The 22,131-nt window shown below is 35.3% G+C and overlaps 2 protein-coding genes across 3 annotated transcripts in view; both read right to left on the bottom strand.

Moving 5' to 3' along the window:
* Positions 1 to 22,131, bottom strand: part of LOC127856425 (zinc finger protein 432-like) — a 205,341-nt gene that overhangs the window by 87,535 nt on the left and 95,675 nt on the right. The gene's annotated exons all lie outside the window — the stretch shown is intronic.
* LOC127856424 (zinc finger protein 426-like) lies at positions 650 to 21,739 on the bottom strand. Of its 2 annotated transcripts, XM_052392623.1 has the most exons (7): positions 21,661 to 21,739; positions 18,043 to 19,344; positions 13,135 to 13,250; positions 12,241 to 12,408; positions 10,773 to 10,886; positions 3,887 to 4,002; positions 650 to 789 (listed from the first exon to the last, which is right to left on the bottom strand). In XM_052392623.1, exons 2-6 carry the CDS (start codon positions 19,323 to 19,325, stop codon positions 3,887 to 3,889), a joined length of 1,797 nt encoding a protein of 598 aa, XP_052248583.1. In that variant the 5' UTR covers positions 19,326 to 19,344; positions 21,661 to 21,739; the 3' UTR covers positions 650 to 789. The 2 variants fall into 2 exon arrangements, with proteins under 2 accessions (XP_052248583.1, XP_052248582.1); XM_052392622.1 differs by lacking the exon at positions 650 to 789 and having other exon boundaries at positions 3,705 to 4,002.

Consider the following 22,131-nt stretch of genomic DNA (forward strand, 5'->3'; position numbering starts at 1 on the left):
AAATCTTCTTACGACCATGTTTCATGAAGATCTGACAATAAATGTGGCCGCTAGAGTGTTAACAAGGTTTTACAATAGCCATATAAGGAAAAATGCCCCACCCTTTGGCAGCCATGTTTTTCAAGCAAACGTAACCATTTTCAAACTCATCCAAGATATCATTGAGACCAATCTTCTGACCAAATTTCATGAAGATTGGACAATAAATGTGGCCTCTAGAGTGTTAACAAGGCAAATGTTGACGCCGCACAACGCACGACGGACAAAAGGCAATCACAAAAGCTCACCAAAAGGTGAGCTAAAATGACTGACCACCAACCTAACATACATGCTTCCCACCCCATCCCTGATGAACAACTACAGCCATCAATGATGGTGTTTAATACATGCCCCATGGTGTTTAAATGTTCATTCCATTCTTTGCACTTATGGATACATTTTTTTTCAGTTCCTTTCTAAATAATTCCCTTGGATGTATCTATTCCCACTGATTGACTATATTACCGGTATGTAAGAAGTACCATTCTTACAGAAATATATGGGGGCTACTAATATTAACTCATTAGGTTGTTCTTCAAATGTTCCAAATTTGTTTTCTTTTAAATGGTGAAATATTCTGGGAAGTGTGTCTGACTGTAAGCGACACCATCTACAGCAGATGGATGCTAGACTGTTGCAGTCGAGTCCAGTGTCTCCACACTGGGAAGATGGCCGCCACTGAACTGATGTTCGACGCTTGTGTCATCATTGGATCTGTCCCTTGAAGCTCCTCAAAGACCTTAGTGAGGTCTAGAACAAAGATTAGCAGATTGGAAAAAACAAGAGGGCCATGGTGGCCTTGGGTCGCTCACCTGCGTAGCATTGATGTTAAGCAAGAATTTTTAACGTTGCTTTGTGAAAGGAAAGGGTTTGTTGTTTCTGCGGATATATACATATATGTGTTATAAGTAGTTTTGTGTGTGTGTTTATATTTTTTTAAATAGACATTTGTTACCCGTTGCGAAAAAGCTATATTTTGGATACAAGTAATATGAGGACAGTAATTCAATAATGAGCATCAGCAAAAGAAAATGGAAGGACATTTTCCACAAACTGTTGTCCAGCTTTAAAATCATGAGATAAGAAACGCAGCATCTTTGGATGTTATAGGGGATGGCTGATTACAACCTGTTTTGCAATAACACTAAGATACCGAAAACAACTGTATTTTTTTTGTGAATACATCGAGTGTTGATGAAATAGTCTTGTGCATAATAAAATACAATATGTTGAATTGTTATCATACATCAAAGTCAGTTATAAAGAAGTAAATGAGTATGAGAATATGTACTAGAAATTCAACATTGATCTTTTAAGGTACAAAACATCACTTGATCTTTCTCATAGTTACAAATTTGAGCAAATATAGAAGTTAACACACACAACAAAAACTAAGGTAAGACACTAAACAATTCATAACAAGAGATGAGTTTGTCAGAAACACAATGCCCCCTACTGCGCCGCTTTGATTGATTTTTTTTTAAATATATCCCTTTAAAAAATATTACTTCCCTTTTAAAAATGATCTGTACCTGCCAAATGATAAATAGAAATTATCTCCCTTTAAAGCTTGTTACTTCCATTGGATTTTTTTACCTATGACCTTGAAAGATGACCTTGACCTTTCACCACTCAAAATGTGCAGCTCCATGAGATACACATTCATGCCAAATATCAAGTTTCTATCTTCAATATTGCAAAAGTTATGGCCAATGTTAAAGTTTTCCGACGGACTTACAGACTGACGGACAGTTCAACTGCTATATGCCACCCTACCGAGGGCATAACAAGAGGCCTATGAGGGCCTGAATCACTCTACTGGCTGGAATCAATAGGGCTCAAGCCCTTGATAGTATGAACAATCTGAGTAAGTTTTAAACAAACAGACCCAAAATGGGAAATTCATCGCATAAACAAGAAGAAACGTCAATTTGAAATTTCAAATGGCTCCTTTTCAACAATAAGTTGGACAAATTTTCTTCACTCTCAATGGGGTTTGGCCCTTGATGATATAAAACATCCGTTGAAGTTTCAAAAGGATAGAACTCTACATGTAAAGAAACAAGAAATGTATTTGTCGGAAACACTATGTCCCCTTCTGCACTGCTTTGATTTTTTTGTTTTTGACCTTTGACCCTGAAGGATGACCTTGACCTTTCACCACTCAAAATGTGCAGCTCCATGAGATACACATGCATGCCAAATATGAAGTTGCTATCTTCAAAATTGAATAAGCTATGGCAAAATGTTAAAGATTTTCATTATTTTCTCAAATTCAAGGGTAGATAATTCTGGACTTATAACTCCGATATTGCTCATTTTCGATAGGGTTTGACTCGTCATTCAGATAAAGACACTGTGCAAGTTGGGAAATGATTGGATGAAAACTGTGGACTTTATTGCGTAAACAAGCCTTATTTCACAATTTTCTCAAATTCAAGGGGAGATAGTTCTGGACTTTTTGCTCTGATGTAACCCATTTTTAATAGGGTTCAAGTCCTCATTAATATCAACACACTGAACAAGTTTGAAAAGAAGGGGATGAAAAATGTGGACTTCATCGATAAACAAGAGAAAGTCTAACGCACATGCACACACACACACAGACAGACAGACAGACAGACAGACAGACAGACAGACAGACAGACAGACAGACAGACAGACAGACAGACAGACAGACAGACAGACAGACAGACAGACAGACAGACAGACAGACAGACAGACAGACAGACAGACAGACAGACAGACAGACAGACAGACAGACAGACAGACAGACAGACAGACAGACAGACAGACAGACAGACACCATGCCATCCCATAAGCTCCCATGAGCTTAAAATAGCTTTCATCAATAAAGTAGACTGATTGACACTAGGGTCCAACAATACAATGGAGTTAGTTACTAATTAAACAGCAATGGGAATAGACGTGTTGTTGATTTCTACGCTGAAAGGACTATACAAATATGCTGCATCTAAAGCGTCATGAAATTTGAATCATAAGATCTACCATGGAAACAATAAATCATTTGATAATCATGTAGTTTTGTAATCTTAGCATACCGACTCCATAGAAAGCCATGATTTTGACCTGACCAACGTGATAATATGCATTTGTCCACCCTTAATGAATATAAAGCTATCAAAATCCAAATAGCAGTTCTAAAAGATTTTTGGCAGAATCTAAGGAGACTGAAGAACAGATGGTAAACACAGGCTGTCACCATAGGATGACTTATGCCCCCTATAAATGCTTGATAGAAGTTATGAGCTTTTTTTGAAACCTAAACGCGGACCCTAAGTTCAAGGTCAAGGTCACAGGGGTCAAAATTTGTGTGTGTATGGAAAGGCCTCGTCCATATACACTTGCATGCCAAATATGAAATTGCTATCTGAAGCGACAAAGAACTTATGAGCATTTTTTGAAACCTAAACGCAAAGTGTGACGGACAGACAGACGGACGGCAGTCCGATCACTACCGGTATATGCCCTCCTTCGGGGGCATAAAATACACCTAGACACACCCAATTGCAGCAACATTTGAATTCCCATGGATGGACGAAGCGGCAAGTATATGCCTCTCCTTTTCAGGAGCAATAAAACTGCATTAGACTGACCTAACTGAATGACTGCCAAAGGCACATTTTATATATTAAACAAGAACACTGTTTTAAATGTTGTCATGTTGCATCATCAAATGTATGACCAAAACACATATGAAAACGTCACAGATAAGAAAATGGGTTTTGTCTATATTTTCTTTGTCAGGTACACATTGTCTGTTTTCTGTCACACTATGAATCTCTATTGCATCACTTTGCACTTAACACCAGTGTTGGCATCTTACTCAAGATGATGGGTTCGCCTCACAGGATATAACAGCCTCTGGACCATCTGAACCCGGGTCTTGAAACAAACTGACTCCTGAACTATTTTGAATAGTGTCATATACGGGCTTTAGGTCTGGAAATGCACAAAATATACAACAAAATAGTTTTAAAAGTATAATAGAAATATACATATAGTCAAAAACACAGCATTATTAGTAAATATAACAAAATAATAAGACATGCATGTTTTTACCCCCCCCACCCCCCCCCAAAAAAAAAACAACAACAAAAAACTGGAAGGATATAAAATTGACGTTGTGTACGTGCGTTCGTCAGTCTGTCAAATCGTCCATCGGTCTGTCACAAAACTTGTCGGGCTATATCTCAGAAACTACATAATATTTAAACATGAAACTTCATAGGTTGATAGATATCAATAAGGAGACTTTGCCATGCACAAAACCATAACCATATTCTTTCTTTAATACGAGTTATTTCCCTTTTTTTGTAAAATTAAAGTTTTCAGGGCTTTATCTCAGATAAAATGAAACTTCATGGGTATATTCACTTTTGATATTAATGGGGAGAAGTGCAATGCTAAAGAACCATAACCCTTCACTTTCTGAAATACGAGTGATTGCTCTTTGTTATTTTTGTATAAGGTAACTTTTCAGGGCTATATCTCAAAAATGATACAACATTTCAACATGCAACTTCATGGGTGTGTAGATATCAATGGGGAGAAGTGCCATGCACAAGAACCATAACCCTACTCTTTATTAAATAAGAGTTATTGCCATCTCTTGTTTTTGTATGATGTAACTTTTCAAGGCTTTATCTCAGATACCCTACAAGATTTCAACATGAAACTTCAAAATTACAATTACCCTACACTTAATTATTACCTATAAATTAGTACCCTGTACTTAATGATTATACTTTATAATCAAGGGATTTGAACAGATCCATAAACAAAGTTTATTTGGCAGGGGATATAAATTCAATAAATTTGCTTGTTATACATGTACATTTAATTGTCTCAAAGTATGCACGTTCACCTATATTTTGTTGCAAATAATTTATTATACTAAGTAAATAATTAGGAATCAAATTTTGCTCAATGTAGAAGTATCTCCAAAAGCAGTTTATGCCAATATCAAGGGAGGTGGATTTAAGTGATGCACTCATATTTTTTATCAACAGCAAATGTCTTTGAAATCAATATGATTGAATTTTGTTAAAATATTTTGAGGCATTTTCCTGTATTTTCACTTAAGAGAAGGCAGTTTGTTGACAAAAGCTAGAACTTTCACTGTCAGGCTTCCAATCAATGCAAGCTTCATATCTTTAAAGTTTCACCTTGATACATCAATTGTAGTCTATAAATGCCTCGGACATAATATCAGAATGAACATTTTCAAGGGAAATAACTGTAAAATTATGACAGCTGGAGTAACAGCTCTTGAGCACTGCACTTCCCATCATTAAGATCTATCTACCTTTGAAATGTCAAGTTGATACCCCATATACTAGTAAACTGCAAGATATGCTTCATTAAAAAATTACATTATGCTCAATTTAAAATTTACATGTTCTAAATAAACAAAAAATGGCCAATAACTCTCAAAATATGGAAGCAAGGGTTATGTTTTTTTCACAATGCACATTCCATCATTAAGATCTTGGTTCCTGATCAGTTTCAAGATCATACCTTTTTTAGTTGCAAAACATGTTCTGCATTATCTTGAAATTGAAAAATAAACAAAGGTCAATAATTCTAAAAATAAGGAAGAACTTGTCTGCACTTCACATCTTCTAAATTAGATCTTTCTACCTACTAAGTTTCAAGTTGATAACTGTATTAGTTTTCGAGATATGCTGTGGAAAACATTTTATACAACAGATTGACAAAGGGAAATAATCATAAACAAGAGCTGTCAGAAGACAGCGTGCTCAGCTATTCGAGTGCTTGACAGTATAATGTAAGCCATCATGGGGAAATTGTTCATATTCAATAAGGTCAAGGTAATATAGTCATATTCTAACTGGAAGAGGACTATAATTGAAACATATTGATCTATTATGTTTTAAAGAAGTTGTACATTATTGACGATTCTGAGTTCAGGTATATTTTCCAAAATCTATTGAACATTTAGATTTTATTTCAAGTTTTTTCAGCAATAGCTTGGATGGGATGGTTGGACGGTCTTTCAAAAATAAAATAAATATTTGTGTTTTTTTTTCAAAGGGTGGTGGGTGGGGTGTGGGGGATGGTTTGGGGGGGGGGTCCATTGTGGTATGTCAGGTAAGTGTTGTTTTGTCAAAGTATTAAACAAATCTGATCATAAATAAAGAATTTATGGCAATTTTCGCAAGATTTAATAATTTGACCTTGAGAATCAAGGTCATTCAAAGGTCAAGGTCAAATTCAACTTGCCAGGTACAGTACCATCATGATAGTTAGAAAGTATTTGAAGTTTGAATGCAATAGCCTTGATACTTAAGAAGTAAATTGGATCTAAACACACAATTTATCAAAATTTTCGAAGTTACTAAGTCAAAAAAGGGCCATAATTCGTCAAAATGCCAACCAGAGTTATGCAACTTTTCCTGTACAGTCCCCTTGTGATAGTTAGCGAATGCTCCAAGTCTGAAAGCAATAGCTATGAGACTTAAGGAGTAAAGTGGACCAAAACACAAAACCTAACCAAATTGTTAATTCTCTAAGTGTGTGAATATTTGATTAGGTTCCATTCTTAATAAAAAACATTCATAAGCACAATTCATAAAGCAGTGTCGCCAGACCGTTTATCAGTTACGTACATGTCAGACAGACGTCATCGTAAGCTGGGCACGACCTAATGTGACCCAGATCGCGATTATGAAGGCTTATTTGACGCTCGTCAAAAGCTGTGAAGAGAACACCATTATGGACATAAATACTTGTTTGATAATATTATTATTTAACTTAATTTAAATTAATTTTTTGGCGTTTTTTCATTGTATAAAGTGATCATGAGTGGCTATTACATCAATTCCAAATCGTCAGTGACTTTATCAGAACATTAAGTGCGTAATGGTGTAAATACACATTTTAATTACGTTTTACAACTTTAAGAATTTCTATAAAATGTTTTGGTACATGTTTTTATACTAAATTCTTCTTTCGTTGGACACCTTTTTTAAGACTATGATGTGAAAACACGTTTGCAGTTTTTGTTGAATCTTAATGTATATAAAAGTCTTCTTTTTATGCGGCGTAACGGTGTTGTCACATTTGTAACTGTGTGGACAGATTATCTTATACTTTAATATTCTTGTTTATTCGCATTGTGTTTTTTACTAGAAAGTATGGCAGATGAGTTCCGCGTAAAATTTGTGATGTTGTTTGAAAGACAATCAGCGATATGAATACGAACTTTATTCGCATCATAATGTTTGTATAAATTTGTCCACACGGTTACGACGTTGTCAACACCGTTTCTCATTCAGCTTAACAGTGTGGAACGTAACGGTGATGACATTCGGAAATTCTGACAGAACTGATTCCAATTGTACTAATTCTCCATTTTTGTCTGATAAATTCCATGTTAAATTTGCGATGTTGTTTAAAAAACAATCAGCGATATGAAAACAAAGTTTATTCACACCATAATGTGTGTAAATATTTGTGCACACCATTACAATGTTGTCATCACCGTTACTCATTCAGCGTAACGATGTGGACCGTAACGGTGATGACATTCAGGCATTTGATCATCCACAAACAGCATGCTACTTGTCTCAAAAAAACATTACGCACACATTTTTTTGTGGCATCTAAGAATACATAATATTTGAAAATCATAAAAACAGGAAGTGGAAATAGCAAAGATAATGGAAGAACGGTGTTGACACTGAAAAAAAGTACGTTCAATATTTTACTTACTTTTTGAATTTTTTCACATTTTTCGAGCTCTGTTAATTGCTTCATTATGACGTTAAAGGTTGAAAGAATGTTTACTTTCGGAAAAAGTTGTATCCCTGTATCATTCCCGTGCGGTAGATGAAATTTTCTTCGTAACGGTGTCGACTTGAAAAATTACGGACAGATCCATAACTGACCATAAATATTCTGCATATAAAGCTACTAAATGTAACTGTTATTAAGTTAAGTTTAAATATAATTAGCTCCGTATGGTTATTTTTTTATTATTTTCGTTGAACATTCTTTTATAAAACAATCAAGAAAATTACCCTTTAAGAATTCAGACAACACACCGTTACTAAAATACATGGGGGTTTGTTGCTTTAACAAAGCATAAAACTGCTTTAAGCGTGCGATCTGCTAAGAACTCTTATCTAATATTGTTGACATATTATTTAACATTGTAGTTATGAAACTTATCTCTGTTAATGTATACCATTTTGATAACTGTTGAATATGGACAGTAAATGGAACCTAATCAAATATTCACCCAAGTATATAAGAGGCCATAATTCTGTCAAAATGCCAGTCAGAGTTACATATCTTTGCTTGCACAGTCCCCTTATGATAGTTAGTACGTGTTACAAGTATGAAAGCAAAAGCTTTGATACTTTAGGAATAAAATGAACCTTAACACAAAACTTAACCAATTTTCAATTTTCTAAGTATAAAAAGAGAACATAATTCTTACAAATTGCTTGATACAGTTGTCTGCTCTTGTTTATAGATTGGGGTCATGTTGGTAAAAAAGTATGCAAAATATAAAAGCAATATGACAAGGTACATAGAAAATATTTGAGATGGTACGCAAACTTTAACATAGATTTATCAATAATATGAAATTCTAAGTGGAAAAAGGGACATAATTCTAACAAAATGCTTAATACAGTTGTTTACTCTTGTTTATAGATTGGGGTCATGTTTGTAAACAAGTATGCAAAATATAAAAGAAAAATGTCCAGGGACATAGAAAATATTTAAGGTGGTACGCAAATTAAACATTCTAACGCTCACGCCGATGCCAAGGTGAGTAGGATAGCTCCACTTTATAAATTTCATTTATAACAGTCGAGCTAAAAAGTAAAAGAATAGCTATGGTTCTTGTGCACTGAAAGCTCTCTGAATGAGATCTACCTCTTTATGAATATTCAAGTTAATATTTCTTTTAGTGACCAACATATACTACAGGAAAAAATAAAGTTAAACAAATAACTAAGAGCAAATGATACTCGTTTATTTTACAAGATACGTTCAAGACAAGAGGTCTGTATAACAATTCACAAAGAGAAATTACTCTTAAAATAGCTCAGCAATCGAATTGAAAGTTGGTATCGATGAAGTTTTAAGATTGTAACAGATATCCGACAATCGGACTACAGACAAACTGAAAACCAGTGTAACCTCCCTAAGAAATTCTTATTTTTTTCTTTGGGGGGAGGGGGGAGGGGGGGGGGGAAGGGTTGATACACCCAGTATTCTGTTGCAACTCCAAATTACACATTTTGTTTATGCATCACTAGGCATATTTGAACCTTATTTGACATGAAAATAAGTAATTGTTCTATATTTTTTTCTGAAAGGAATTTTAAGGCAGTTCTAGTGAGTATTTCATTTCTGAAATATTGTTCATTTGACATCATTTTGTCTAAAAGTTATACAATAAATCTGTTTTAGCATAGAAATACAATGACAACAAGAGCTGCACAGTCGGAGACAAATCTCCCCCCAAACAGGGCCTTGACACAGGATTTTTGCAACAAAACTTACCATAAGAGTTAATCTTATCATATTAGAGTGACTTAGCCACTTTCATAAGTTTTTAGTTGACACAGAATTATGCCGTCATCATAATAGTAAATGTGTTAAAATATTACAGTATTATTTCTTGTGATGTAACAATGATTGAATAAAATAAATTAATGACCAGACCGATATAGCTATGGTATTTCTGTTGCATGTGACACACCCTTAAGTCATATAATGACCATGGCCAATAGATCTGGCAATGTATAAGGCGCCATGGTGGAGTCATTGCTGAGTTACCTATGGTAATTGTGCGATGCAATGTATCTGCGAAAAAATCAGGCCAATCAGTCAATCCGCTCATGAGTTATCAATCGTATGATTTTCACATTCAATATCACAGTGATTTTGATCATTGACCTAAATTTCAATAGGGATTATATACTGTTTAAGGTCAATACATCTGCAAAGTATGATGCCCATCACTCAAACCTTTGATTACATATCAAACGGAAACCAATTTAACACTAAATGTCACAGTGACTTTGATCTTTGAACTAGTTACCCCAAATTCAATAGGGGTCATCTACTGTCCAAGGCCAATGCACATGTGAAGTATCAAGCCAATGGGTGAATCAGTTGACGAGTTATTGATTGGAAACGATTTCACACTTATCGTGAAAGTGACCTTGACCTTTTACCTAGTTACTTCAATTTAAATAGGGGCCATCTACTGTCCAACGCCAAATCAGATGGGAAGTATCAAGCCCATCAGTTCCTCTGTTCACAAGTTATTGATCTAGAACAATTTTCACTCTTAGTGTGACAGTGACTTTGACATTTAACCCAGTGACCCCTATTTCAATTGTGGTCATCTACTGGTAAAGGCCATTGCACATGAGAAGATTCAAGCAAATTGGTCAATCAGTTCACAAGTTATTGATCGGAAACAAACAGGTCTACAGACAGAACGCCCGACAGACCGACATCAAGCAAAACAATATACATCCTATTCTTCAAAAGGGCATACAAATGCCAATTAGTAAAAGATGCATAAATACATAATTTTTTGTGGTGATGGGGGAGTTTGTTTTTTCTTTTGGGTGGGTAGGGTTGATGAGGATTTAACTATTCTTAACATCACTAAATATCACAGAGTGAAATATGCAGACTTGTGAAACCCATACTCTCACCTGGTAGACAGCTTTCATCCATGACCATGTCATGATAAGTCTTCATGTGCGTTCGGAGTTCCCGCTTTCCAACGTAGTCAGCTGCACACACCTTGCACTTGAATGGCCGGATTCCTGGATGGGCAGGTAGATAGCAAAACATTACATGCTTCATGACGCTTGTCATTCAAAAGGCACACTTGTTTCGCATTCATCCCACATTCAACCAATTTTATGCAAGCAAAACCAAGGTTTGTGATATTTGAAGGATTAGATATTTAAAGAACACAAATTCAAATGATGCTTTCAAATATGTTGGCCCAGTATTGAATTTTAGTATTATCAAACACTATATTAAGAACGTATTATTTGGTATTAATCTGAATAGTCATAACACTTTTAATACATTATCATGCATTTATTAATACCCATTGACATAAAAAAATATCTGAAAATGGACACTCACAGTCATAGTAGATGATACAATTGTATCATATATGTAATATTTTGTTATGCAAACTCTTAAATCTGAATGGACCACACATAAGAAAGACAGAACAACTGAAGGCCATAGCTCCTCACCGGAGACATGTGTATACTAACCTCTACATCTAGATTTTGTGATGTTTGTGTAATAACTAGAGTTTTAATCTGTATGACACAGACTTAACTCTTTGCATGCTGGGAAATTTGTCGTCTGCTAAAATATCGTCTGCTGAATTTCTAAAATTAGCATTTTTTTCGATTTTTTTTCAAAGAATACTATCAGAATAGCAAACAGTTTGGATCCTGATGAGACGCCACGTTCTGAGGCGTCTCATCTGGATCCAAACTGTTTGCAAAGGCCTTTAAAATTCGGTTCCAGCGCTGAAAAGGTTCATGTTATGGAACACTAGTAATGGCAACTTTCGCTTAAGATGTTCACATAGTAAGTAGTCAAGGAAAGATTTCATGGTTCCCTGCTATTAATGTACGTTTGTTAAAAGACTCGAAAACAGTACAAGTCATGCTTTGGTACTGACCAATGAAAAAACCTATTTTAGGTCACAGGAAGCTAGAACATGCTCTTGACTAGTTGGTAATAAAACGTTCTATTTTATCTTAATTTGCCATATTCAAGCAAAGTGAATGATAGCCTTCAATATTTCTGACAGATATGAAGTCTTTTTTTATTAGTATCAAACAAATTGTTTCACAGATTGTTTTTCAACCAGACAGTCACACAAGGAACACAAAATTCTGAATTAATAACAGACCGCAGCCTCAGCCATTTTTATTGGAAATGTCCAAGGTCCACCATCTTTTGCAAGGGTTGATGGACTTGTTGAAAGAAAGGTATCAATCTGGGCATCCTTAAAAATTGTGTAAATATACAAAAAACAATTGACAACTGCAATCAAGGTTACCTTTTACTATTAAGAAATGATGTGAAACAAGACCAATGGCAGGCATTAAGTGAATTTTTTACAAAACACATGACATAGTTAACCTGCATGTTCAAGCAAATGCCTGTTCAGTTTGGACTGAGTGGTGAACTTCTTGGTGCACACATTACACACCACCCTCTCCCCACGGTGCACGGATGCCATGTGTTGGTTCAGACTGTTCTGGGTTGTGAACCTGGCACCGCAGGTGTCACACTGCACAGGCTTTATACCTGCAGAGAATAACAGGGTCAATTCTGCATAAGGAAAATAACAGGGTCCATAATCACAAACTTTCTTAATTTAGTTCTTTTAGTAAACAGAAAAGACATGCTTCAAGTAATAAATATGGATTTTTTTAAATACAATTTAAACCATTTTCTTCTGTAAAATACAATTTTGTAAAGATATAAACTTGTAATTTTATGACCTTTAAGGACACATACAAATTTCAGCAAAATGATGAAGACTACTATCAAACTATAGACCAACAAGTTGAGGTCTCTTGCCTTGGTTGTTGGCATTAATGTCAATATAATTATTATTATCATTTATAAGTTTCTCTTCTCATGAGGAACAAATTGCAAATATAATACTAGTATACAAGATAATGTAAGAAAGTCTCTTAAAAACAAAATCAGAGGTGATTCAAATATAATATTTACTGCTTATTGAATGTATTATTAGTTACACTGTTAGTAACTGATGGTGTATGGGATATACACCCTCAGCAATTTCATACCATACTCGAGCTTCTCTATACACCATCAGTTACTAACAGTGTAACCATTATATCTCAACTGACTACTCAATTACTCGGGGTGTATGGAAATTACTCAGGGAGAATGGAAAATGCACCATGGGCACGTGACCGCTCTCAGCCAATCGGATTAGGTCATTGTTGTAGTAGGTGAGATATATATGAGAAAAAAGAATAAAAGAAATGATTGATTTCCCACCAGTATGAAGACTACTGTGCCTCTTCAGTTTGTACAGGGTGATGAAGCCAGCCCCGCACTCCTCACATTTGAATGGTCGCTCCTCGCTGTGGTGGAACATGGCATGCCGCTTCAGTCTTTAAAAACAATGTTACATTTGGAGAAAATTGCAGGGGTCTCATTAAGATTTAAAGTGACCAGATAATTTCCGAAAGTAGAAGAATTGAAGTCTTTTTTACCAGAACTTCAAAATGTAGCCCAATACTACTGAATATTTTGGTTAAAATATCTCTGATTTTTCTGAATTACGGGTGTTAATGAAAGCCCTGTACCGGTAATTGTATTTTCTCAGACTTTATCTTGTCAATTCATTGCTGCTTTATCAGAAAATTTTGTTAAACCCTTCTCCTAATACTGCTTGAAGCTCAAATTAAGGTACCAGTAGATATTTTGATTTTGAAAATATTGACAGTTAAAAGCAACACATAAATGTGAAAATACATGTTTGAAACAAGAGCTGTGTTTGTGAAACACAATATATTTGAAAGCCATATATTTGACTTTAACCTTGAAGGATGACCTTGACCTTTCACAACTCAAAATGTGCAGCTCCATGAGATATGCATGCATGCCAAATATGGAGTTGCTATCTTCAATATTGCAAAATTTGACTTTGACCTTGAAGGATGACCTTGACCTTTTAGCACTCAAAATGTGCAGCTCCATGAGATATGCATGAATGCCAAATATTGAGTTGCTATCTTCAATATTACAAAATTTGACATTTGACCTTGAAGAATGACCTTGACCTTCACCTTTCACCACTCAAAATGTGCAGCTCCATGAGATGCACATGAATGCCAAATATCAAGTTGCTATCTTCATGTGGAGAAAGCTATGGCCAATGTTAAAGTTTTTGGATGGACAGACAGACGCCATATATTTGACATTTGACCTTGAAGTATGACCTTGACCTTTCACCACTCAAAATGTTTAACTCCATCAGATACACATGCCTGCCAAATATCAAGTTGCTATTTTCAATATTGAAAAAGTTATAGCCAATGTTAAAATTTTCAGACGGACAGACAGATACCATATATTTGACATTTGACCTTGAAGGATGACCTTGACCTTTCACCACTCAAAATGTGCAGCTCCATGAGATGCACATGCATGCCAAATATGAAGTTGCTATGTTAAATATTGAAAAAGTTATGGCCATAAAAGTTTTCAGCCGGACGGACAGACAGACTGACTGACGGACAGTTAAACTGTTATATGCCACCCAAATGGGGGCATAAAAATGTTTTTTTGCCACTTGTAAGTTATATCAAGTGATATTATTATCAACTTATGCATTCAATGCTGTAAATGACAAACCAGGGGTGTGAACTGCCTCATGTGAGGAAAATGCTCTTACACCACTCAAGTCAACAATGCATTTGTATATAGATTCAACAAAGTTCATTACTATTTGTAAAATACAAATGTAAGTTTAACATTAAAGGGACGAATCAGCTAAAAGGAGGAAAAATCATACCCCTGCAAGCATAAACAAACATGACTTAAAATTCCCCAAGACCCCTTAACTGCTTTTTCACAGACATAGCAGAAATGCCCACGGCTAAGTTTAAGGCACATTACTCAGGAACATGTGGGTCAGGCATCACTATGCATTAAAGTATGTCTTGAACATGATTACATCCAAACTCCATGGTGATGATATATTTCAGGTTTCAATGAATTGTTTAATTAATGGATTTTATTTAATTCCATTAACTAAAAGGAGGGCCATGGTGGCCCTGGTTCGCTCAACTGTGTAGTACTAACGTCATGCAAGGGTTGTTAACGTTGTTTTGGGAAAAGAAAAGGTTTGCTGTTTCGGCAGATATATTAATATATATGCGTTATAAGTAGTTGTGTGTGTGTGTGTTTAAGTTTTTCCCAATAGAAATTTGTTACCTGTTGCGACAAAGCTATATTTTGGATAAAAGTAATATGAGGACAGTAATTTAATAATGAGCATCAGCAAAAGAAAATGGAAGTACATTTTTTCACAAATTGTTGTCCAGCTTTGAGATCATGAGATAAGAATCTTAGCATTTTATAGGGGATGACTATTTACAACCTGTTTAACAAGAACACTTTTAGATACCGAAAACAACTGTATTTGTTCAAGAGATTGTGTTTATAAAATAGTTTTTGCATAATTAAATACAATATGTTAAATTGTTATCATATATCAAAGTCAGTTATATAGAAGTAAATCAGTATGAGAATATGTACAGATACTAGAAATTCAATATTGATCTTCTGTTATAGTACAAAACATCACTTGATCTTTCTTAAATAGTTATACATGTGTGCAAATATAGAAGTAAACACACACAAGACATTGGAAAATGTATATTATTTTTGCAAAAACAACTGCAAATCAACTTTTCTTTTTAACCAAACAGTTGTTTGTGCTCCTTAACAGATGTGATAAGTAGTTGTTTTTTTACTACCACATTGTTCACATTTTTGACAAAGTATTTTTAAACAACTGGAACAATTTTAAGATATTTCCAATTGAAAATAGAAATGGCATGGCAGAGGCTTCATGTTTGACCCAGGGTTGGTAATGGGGCCATGCATAGTTGAGATTGACCGTATTGTCATAAGTGACGTCAAGTATCAATTGGAAGTGAATCGGTGCAGAAATGAAAAAGTTAATGTAAAATAACATAAAACAAGAGATGTGTTTGTCAGAAACACAATGACCCCCCCCCCTGCGCCGCTTTGATTTTTTTTATATCATTTGGCAGGTTATTTACTTACCTCGATTTAAAGCTTATTACTTCCCTTGGATTTATTTTTTTACCTTTGACCTTGAAGGATGACCTTGACCTTAACCACTCAAAATGTGCAGCTACATGAGATACAAATGCATGCCAAATCGCAAATTGCTATCTGCAATATTGCAAAAGTTATGGCCAATGAACCATACCGGGGGCATAAAAATAAGTGAAAATCTCTGACCCGGCCCCACCCCAACCCCCATAACTTTTGACCCAGGGATCAGATCAAAATTCCGAATAGTGCACCTTCGCACATATGCTCAAAGCTAATATGTGTGTAAGTTTCAAGGTTATAGTGCTAATAGTGTAGGAGATAATAGTGGCCAGGACGGACGGACAAACAGACGGACAGACGTCGGAGATAACCACAATATCCCCACGCTTTTCAAAAAGCGTGGGGATAACAACAATAAAACCTGCTAAAATCTCAAATATTTCATAATCACACACAAACTATTAACTAACTGAAAATTGTAGGGGTAAAACATTTCAAGTTGTAACGACTAATCTATCTTAAGAATGGTTTCCATCTGACATCAAGACAAAGGTCTTTGATGAAAGTGTCCAGTTAATTGGGGTCAATTTCCAGGAGTGTTACACAATCACCACCTGGCAATAATGCAAGCACAGGTATAAATGTGTTTCATAGAGAGTAGCTTAACATAAGTGAATGAAAAGTCAAATAGGATTCATATGTAACACTTCTTGTTGTGTTAGTGGTTTTACCACTATTTTGAATTTCTCCAAAGATATAGTTAACAATCTGAAGTAATGGCAATAATTAATTTGAGTAATGCAATAATTATAATTAGATATTTGGGTTGTGGTTAATGTTTCTGAATCCATTACTAGTATCATCATCATCATCATCATCATCATCATCATCATCATCATCATCATCATCATCATCATCATCATCGTGCACCAATATCCGCATTACAAATAGAGTGTTAACATGGTTTTAATATAGTCATATTATGAAAACCGCCGCTACCCTGGCGGCCATGTTTTTCAACAAACTGTAACCATTTTCGAACTCAGCCAAGCTATCATTAGAATTAATCTTCGGACCAAGTTCCATGAAGATTGGATTATAAGTGTTACTTCTAGAGTGCTAACAAGGTTTCACTATAGCCATAAAGGCAAAGCTGCGGCCACGGTTTTACTATAGCCATAAAGGCAAAGCGGCGGCCATGTTTTTTCACCGATCTGGACCATTTTCAAACTCGTCCGAGATGCCGATAAAACCAACGTTTTGACCAAGTTGCATGATGATTGGGCAAAAATTGTGACTTCGAGAGTGTTCACAAGGTTTCTCTATAGCCATATAAGGAATACTGCCCCAACCCCTGGCAGCCACGTTTTTCAATGGACCGGATCCATTTTTGAACTCACCCAACATATCATTAAGACAAACATTTTAACAAAGTTACATGAAGATTGGGCATCAAATGTGACTTATATAGTGTTCACAAGGTTTTTCTTTTTTTTGACCTAGTGACCTAGTTTTTGACCCAGCATGACCCAGTTTCGAACTCAGTCAAGGTATCATTGGGACAAATATTCTGTCCAAGTTTCATGAAGATCGGACAAGAAATGTGGCCTCTAGAGTGTTCACAAGGCAAAATGTTGACAACGAACGACGCACGCACGACGGACGACAGACAAAAGGCGATCACAAAAGCTCACCATGAGCATGTTGTGCTCAGGTGAGCTAAAAACATTTAATGCTACTGATATTAAATTGTTTAAGTTTAGTTAAAGGGCAGCTAACTACTGAACATGTGCATTACTGTCAGAGCATGAAAAAAGATGTCTTGCATATCTACACTTCATGGTGGTGACATATTTTAAGTTCCAATTCAATGGCTGGAAAATGTAGAATGAATCAATTCATAAGCTTTGAATATTTTATGCTTCTGATATAAATATAGCTAATTTTTAGGGGACATAACAAAAAAAAAATGCATATCACTGGGCAAAAAAAGATGTATTTAACATCTGCAGTAAATTGTGATGACATATTCAAAGTTTTGATTCAATCTTCCTTTGCAGGGGTTAAAAATATGAATTCCAAAATATTTACTCTGCTAATGCTATAAATCCTTTGCCACATTGCTCACACACAAATGATTTGCCATCAGTATGGGATCGCTTATGGACCTGGTAAGCATGTAAGTATTTGTATGTCCTATTACAGATTTCACATGTGAAGTGCTTTTCAGCACTGTGACTGGTCAAATGGTTTTTCATTTGCGATTTCTTTTTCTTCTGTCCACATATTGGACACGTTTCCAGAGGTTTCCTTGGTCTACCAAGGACGGGTCTTTTTTGCTTCAAGTCATCAATGAGTTTATTAATGTCTAGGTTCAATTTCGAAATTTCAAATGGTTTATAGGTTTTAAGTTTTGGCAAAATTTCATTAGCCTCAAACATTAATATAGACTTTTCTTTATCCTTTTCACGCTGAAGTCGACTTTTGGCAATAGACTTTGCCACTTCTGGAAATGCATCTAACAAGGACATTGACTTTGATTTGCCTTTCTGATGCCTTCTTCCTTTTCTGCTTTTCTTAAGTTTACCAACCATGCCAAGGAAAGAATCACATTTCCCTTGATTCAACAACTCATTACTACTTGATTCCCCTGCAAGACCCTGCCAAGAGCGTGACAAACTGGAACTACTGCATTCAGAGTCTGACTGATTGTTCATGAAATGGGGATCAGGCTTTTCAGTTTTTATTACAATGTCAATCGGTAAAGGTATAGTCATCTCATCATTAGATTCGTTTTGCCACTTATTTTGGATATTATCTTGAGAGTCAGCAGCCACAGGGAATGTATGTTCCTTTTCATCAAGTTGCAAAGTTTTATGACACAAATTGGTCTGTGTATCTTGTTCAGATGTCATTAAAGCGTTTGTTTCTGCTACCTCACTAGCAGAGAGGTATTTGATTAAACTTGAACAAGCAGCCAGATGTTTTCCTGTTGCATCTTTGACAACTTTTTCAATCAGTCTATTCATAATAGCAAACAAATCCAGATCCTTTTTTGCCTCAAAGTCTACAAATGAACATAAAGGGTATGCGACCTTGCGTGCGTCGTCAAATATAAATGACCCAGACCCTGAACAGCTGAGCAAATGGTCGTGCATCAGACACACTGTAGGAAAGTTGCAGTAGCAATTATGGCAACAGAATCCTGTCTCTGCTTGCTTTTCAGCAAAACTTTGGTTTTCTGCCTCACACAAGTGGAACCTTCCGTCAATCTGGATGCCATGGGATTTTAAGTGGGAGTAGTAACTGTGGACAGCTGTGAATGACTTGTAGCATAGACCACAAACGAACAGTTCTGCAGAGAGAGTCTCCATCTCAGGATGGCACCTGATTCTGAAAAAGATATAAGCCTCGCTTTGAGAAAACATTAATTTTTTCATGTGCCCTAAGTGTTAGCCTACGCATGAACTGCTGAAATCTATAGAATTCTGTTTTCTTACAAAAAAAGACAAATGTTTTTGTCACTAAAAATTGGTGTAAAGTTACATAACTGTAAAATAAAGCAAAAATAATTTGGATTTTGCCCATAACTGCCAGATAATTATTAGACAGTATGTTGTTAAGCTTAATAGCTATGTAGGTTTAAACATTGTCCATCTATATAATCATGCGGCCTATTTGAGAAATTTCAGCATTAAAAAGCACTATTTGGAAGTGTTTATGGTGACTTTGGATAAACTGTAAAATTCAAGACAGCAAACTTAGCTATAAGGATTATCCTATAACTTTATGTCGCCAAATGTAATAATAAAAACGACAGTTTAAGGTATACTAGCCAGAACTAGCCAGCCACTTGCCACTCAAGGCTAGAGGCTTTAAACCAGTTTTTTATACTCGGATTACTCCTGGTTAAAGCTAAGACCATGCTGCAGTGCCCCAGATAGTTATTTGGGAAATAGGGTTTTCACCCATTGATTTTGAAAAATAGGGTGATTTCATTCTTGAAAAAGGGTGAAATAAGTTATAAAAATGCATACCTTAAAAAGTTTAAATCATTGTTGCTTTACTTCAGTTGAAGCTGTACACTTGTATTGATTCAATAGAACTGTAAACTATCATAATGAACTTTAATACACTGATGTTTCACAGCATCTTTAATCCTTAAAACTGTCCATAATATAAACTTTAAACTTAAAAAAACTGATGTTTACTGACATCTTTGTAACTGTCAAACGTATCTACTGATATTTTGGCGCAACAATTGCGGACGCCTTTCGACCTCTCTCAGACATTTTATTTCGCATCAATATAGAAACTGAAAGTACAGACCCTTTACAAATACATTCACAATGAGCAACGGAAAAAAAGAAAAAAAGAAAAGTCAGATCGCCGCATTACGAAGTCAGAATGCCGCATTACGATAATAATTCCGAAGAAAAAATACCGAAAATGAGCAAAGCATTTTCGATCGAAACTATTGTATCCTACGCATTAAATTTGATGAATTTGCGTACAAGTCAAATTTATTGTGTTTTCAATACGCATGATATTGCATTTCTTTGCGTTTTTAAACATTTTAATCGCGTGAAAGACGCAGATACACAGCATATCTACAGGGAATAATCTACAAGCGCGTCCCGCGTCTATGACGCACAAATATTAAAATAGACGCATAGTTTTGAAATATGTGCGTCCACTCAGACGCATTGCTGAAACGAATCCATTAATGCATACGCCAATCACGATAAGTACAAACCATCTCGGGAATGAGTCAAAAGTGTAGCGATGAACGTTGAAATTAGATCCAAAACAAACAACTCTAAACTTTAATAACGTAGGTCAACAGCTTGCAGTTCGGACGTTAATAATAATATTATCAGGTTCGCAATTCGAATATTAACAATGCTATTATCATTGACTTGAATCAAGTTGAAATGTTGTAACAGGTTACATTCATGTAACAGACACTGTTATAGCCTATGTGAAGGCAAACAAGATAGTGATAACTCAAAATTTGTTTTTTGGTTTCATAATTCACTGTTTTTGAGATTATTAAAAGTTTAATGCAAAATATAGTTATTGAGCTAGTGTCATTTAGACTCATTTTCTTCACTACTTGGTATCTTTAAAAATTTGGGACTTTTTCAAGGTGGACTCATTAATTTTGGCCTGGGACTCACTGTTCTAAAATCTGCGAATTCAGGGACCCATAGATAGTAAATTCTAGATTATTCCCGATATTTGACAGCTAATGCTATGTACCTTGTTTACATTTTCAGAATATATACAGTATTTTTTCTAAAAAGCCCTTGTGATCAAGACACATTAACTGACTACTTCTATAAATATGAAGTTGATATACATCAGTAGATTACGTCTAATCATTTGGACGTAATAAGTTAATGTCTGACAAGAAATTTGGAACACACACGTAACAAGCATGCCTGAAAGACATACTGAGCAAATATATGACATGATATAAACATCATTTTACAATTAGGCCCTCTTATGATTTGCAGAGACTGAATCTTTACATGGATTTAACCAAAGGTCAAGATTTGTCCGAAGAGCCGCTCATCCGAATATTCGGTACATTATTAAACAGTTTTAACTATTGGGGATCAAATAAATTAACTTTGTGTATGATAGTAGACAACTTATGCGTCTATTTAGCTATTATTTAAAAGCATAACAATAACCAGTAATTACCACTATATAGGAAAACACTGGCCCTTCATGTAGAAAAATAAAGCCATTGCTCCCTATAAATCAGACGCTCGATAGGCTACATTCCAACATCACTATCGCAGAAACTTTCAAGTAGGACTTACAACAGGTCTCCAACGATTTTGCATGTGCGAACCACGAAAAATCGCAAAATCGCTATAGAATAGCACTGCAATGTGGTACTTGGAACGATATTTTTCAGAATATACATCACGAAAAAGAAATTGTATCATATAACAATCATATGTTATATATCTTATAACCATTGCACGTCACTTGTTTTACCAAATCCATCAAGATGTAAAGAACCTGAAAGTGATCTATGAGAATACAACTCTTTAGAGCTTAAAGTGTACTCACGAGCAAGTCTGTTAAAATCCATATCATTTTGATCTTTCTTCAAATAAGTGAACACGCTAAAGAAACCTCTAACGTTTTCATGATTTATTAACC

This window comes from Dreissena polymorpha, chromosome 13, assembly GCF_020536995.1.
Source record: "Dreissena polymorpha isolate Duluth1 chromosome 13, UMN_Dpol_1.0, whole genome shotgun sequence".
Classification (NCBI taxonomy): domain Eukaryota; kingdom Metazoa; phylum Mollusca; class Bivalvia; order Myida; family Dreissenidae; genus Dreissena; species Dreissena polymorpha.

What these genes read in the sequence shown, in the direction of transcription:
- LOC127856424 (XM_052392623.1), bottom strand. Translation starts at nt 19,325, where the DNA reads ATGGAGACTCTCTCTGCAGAACTGTTCGTTTGTGGTCTATGCTACAAG. An exon ending in GCACAGTAGTCTTCATACTG is followed by an intron (nt 12,409 to 13,134) that starts GTGGGAAATCAA and finishes TATTCTCTGCAG; the next exon opens with GTATAAAGCCTGTGCAGTGT. An exon ending in GCATTTGCTTGAACATGCAG is followed by an intron (nt 10,887 to 12,240) that starts GTTAACTATGTC and finishes CTGCCCATCCAG; the next exon opens with GAATCCGGCCATTCAAGTGC.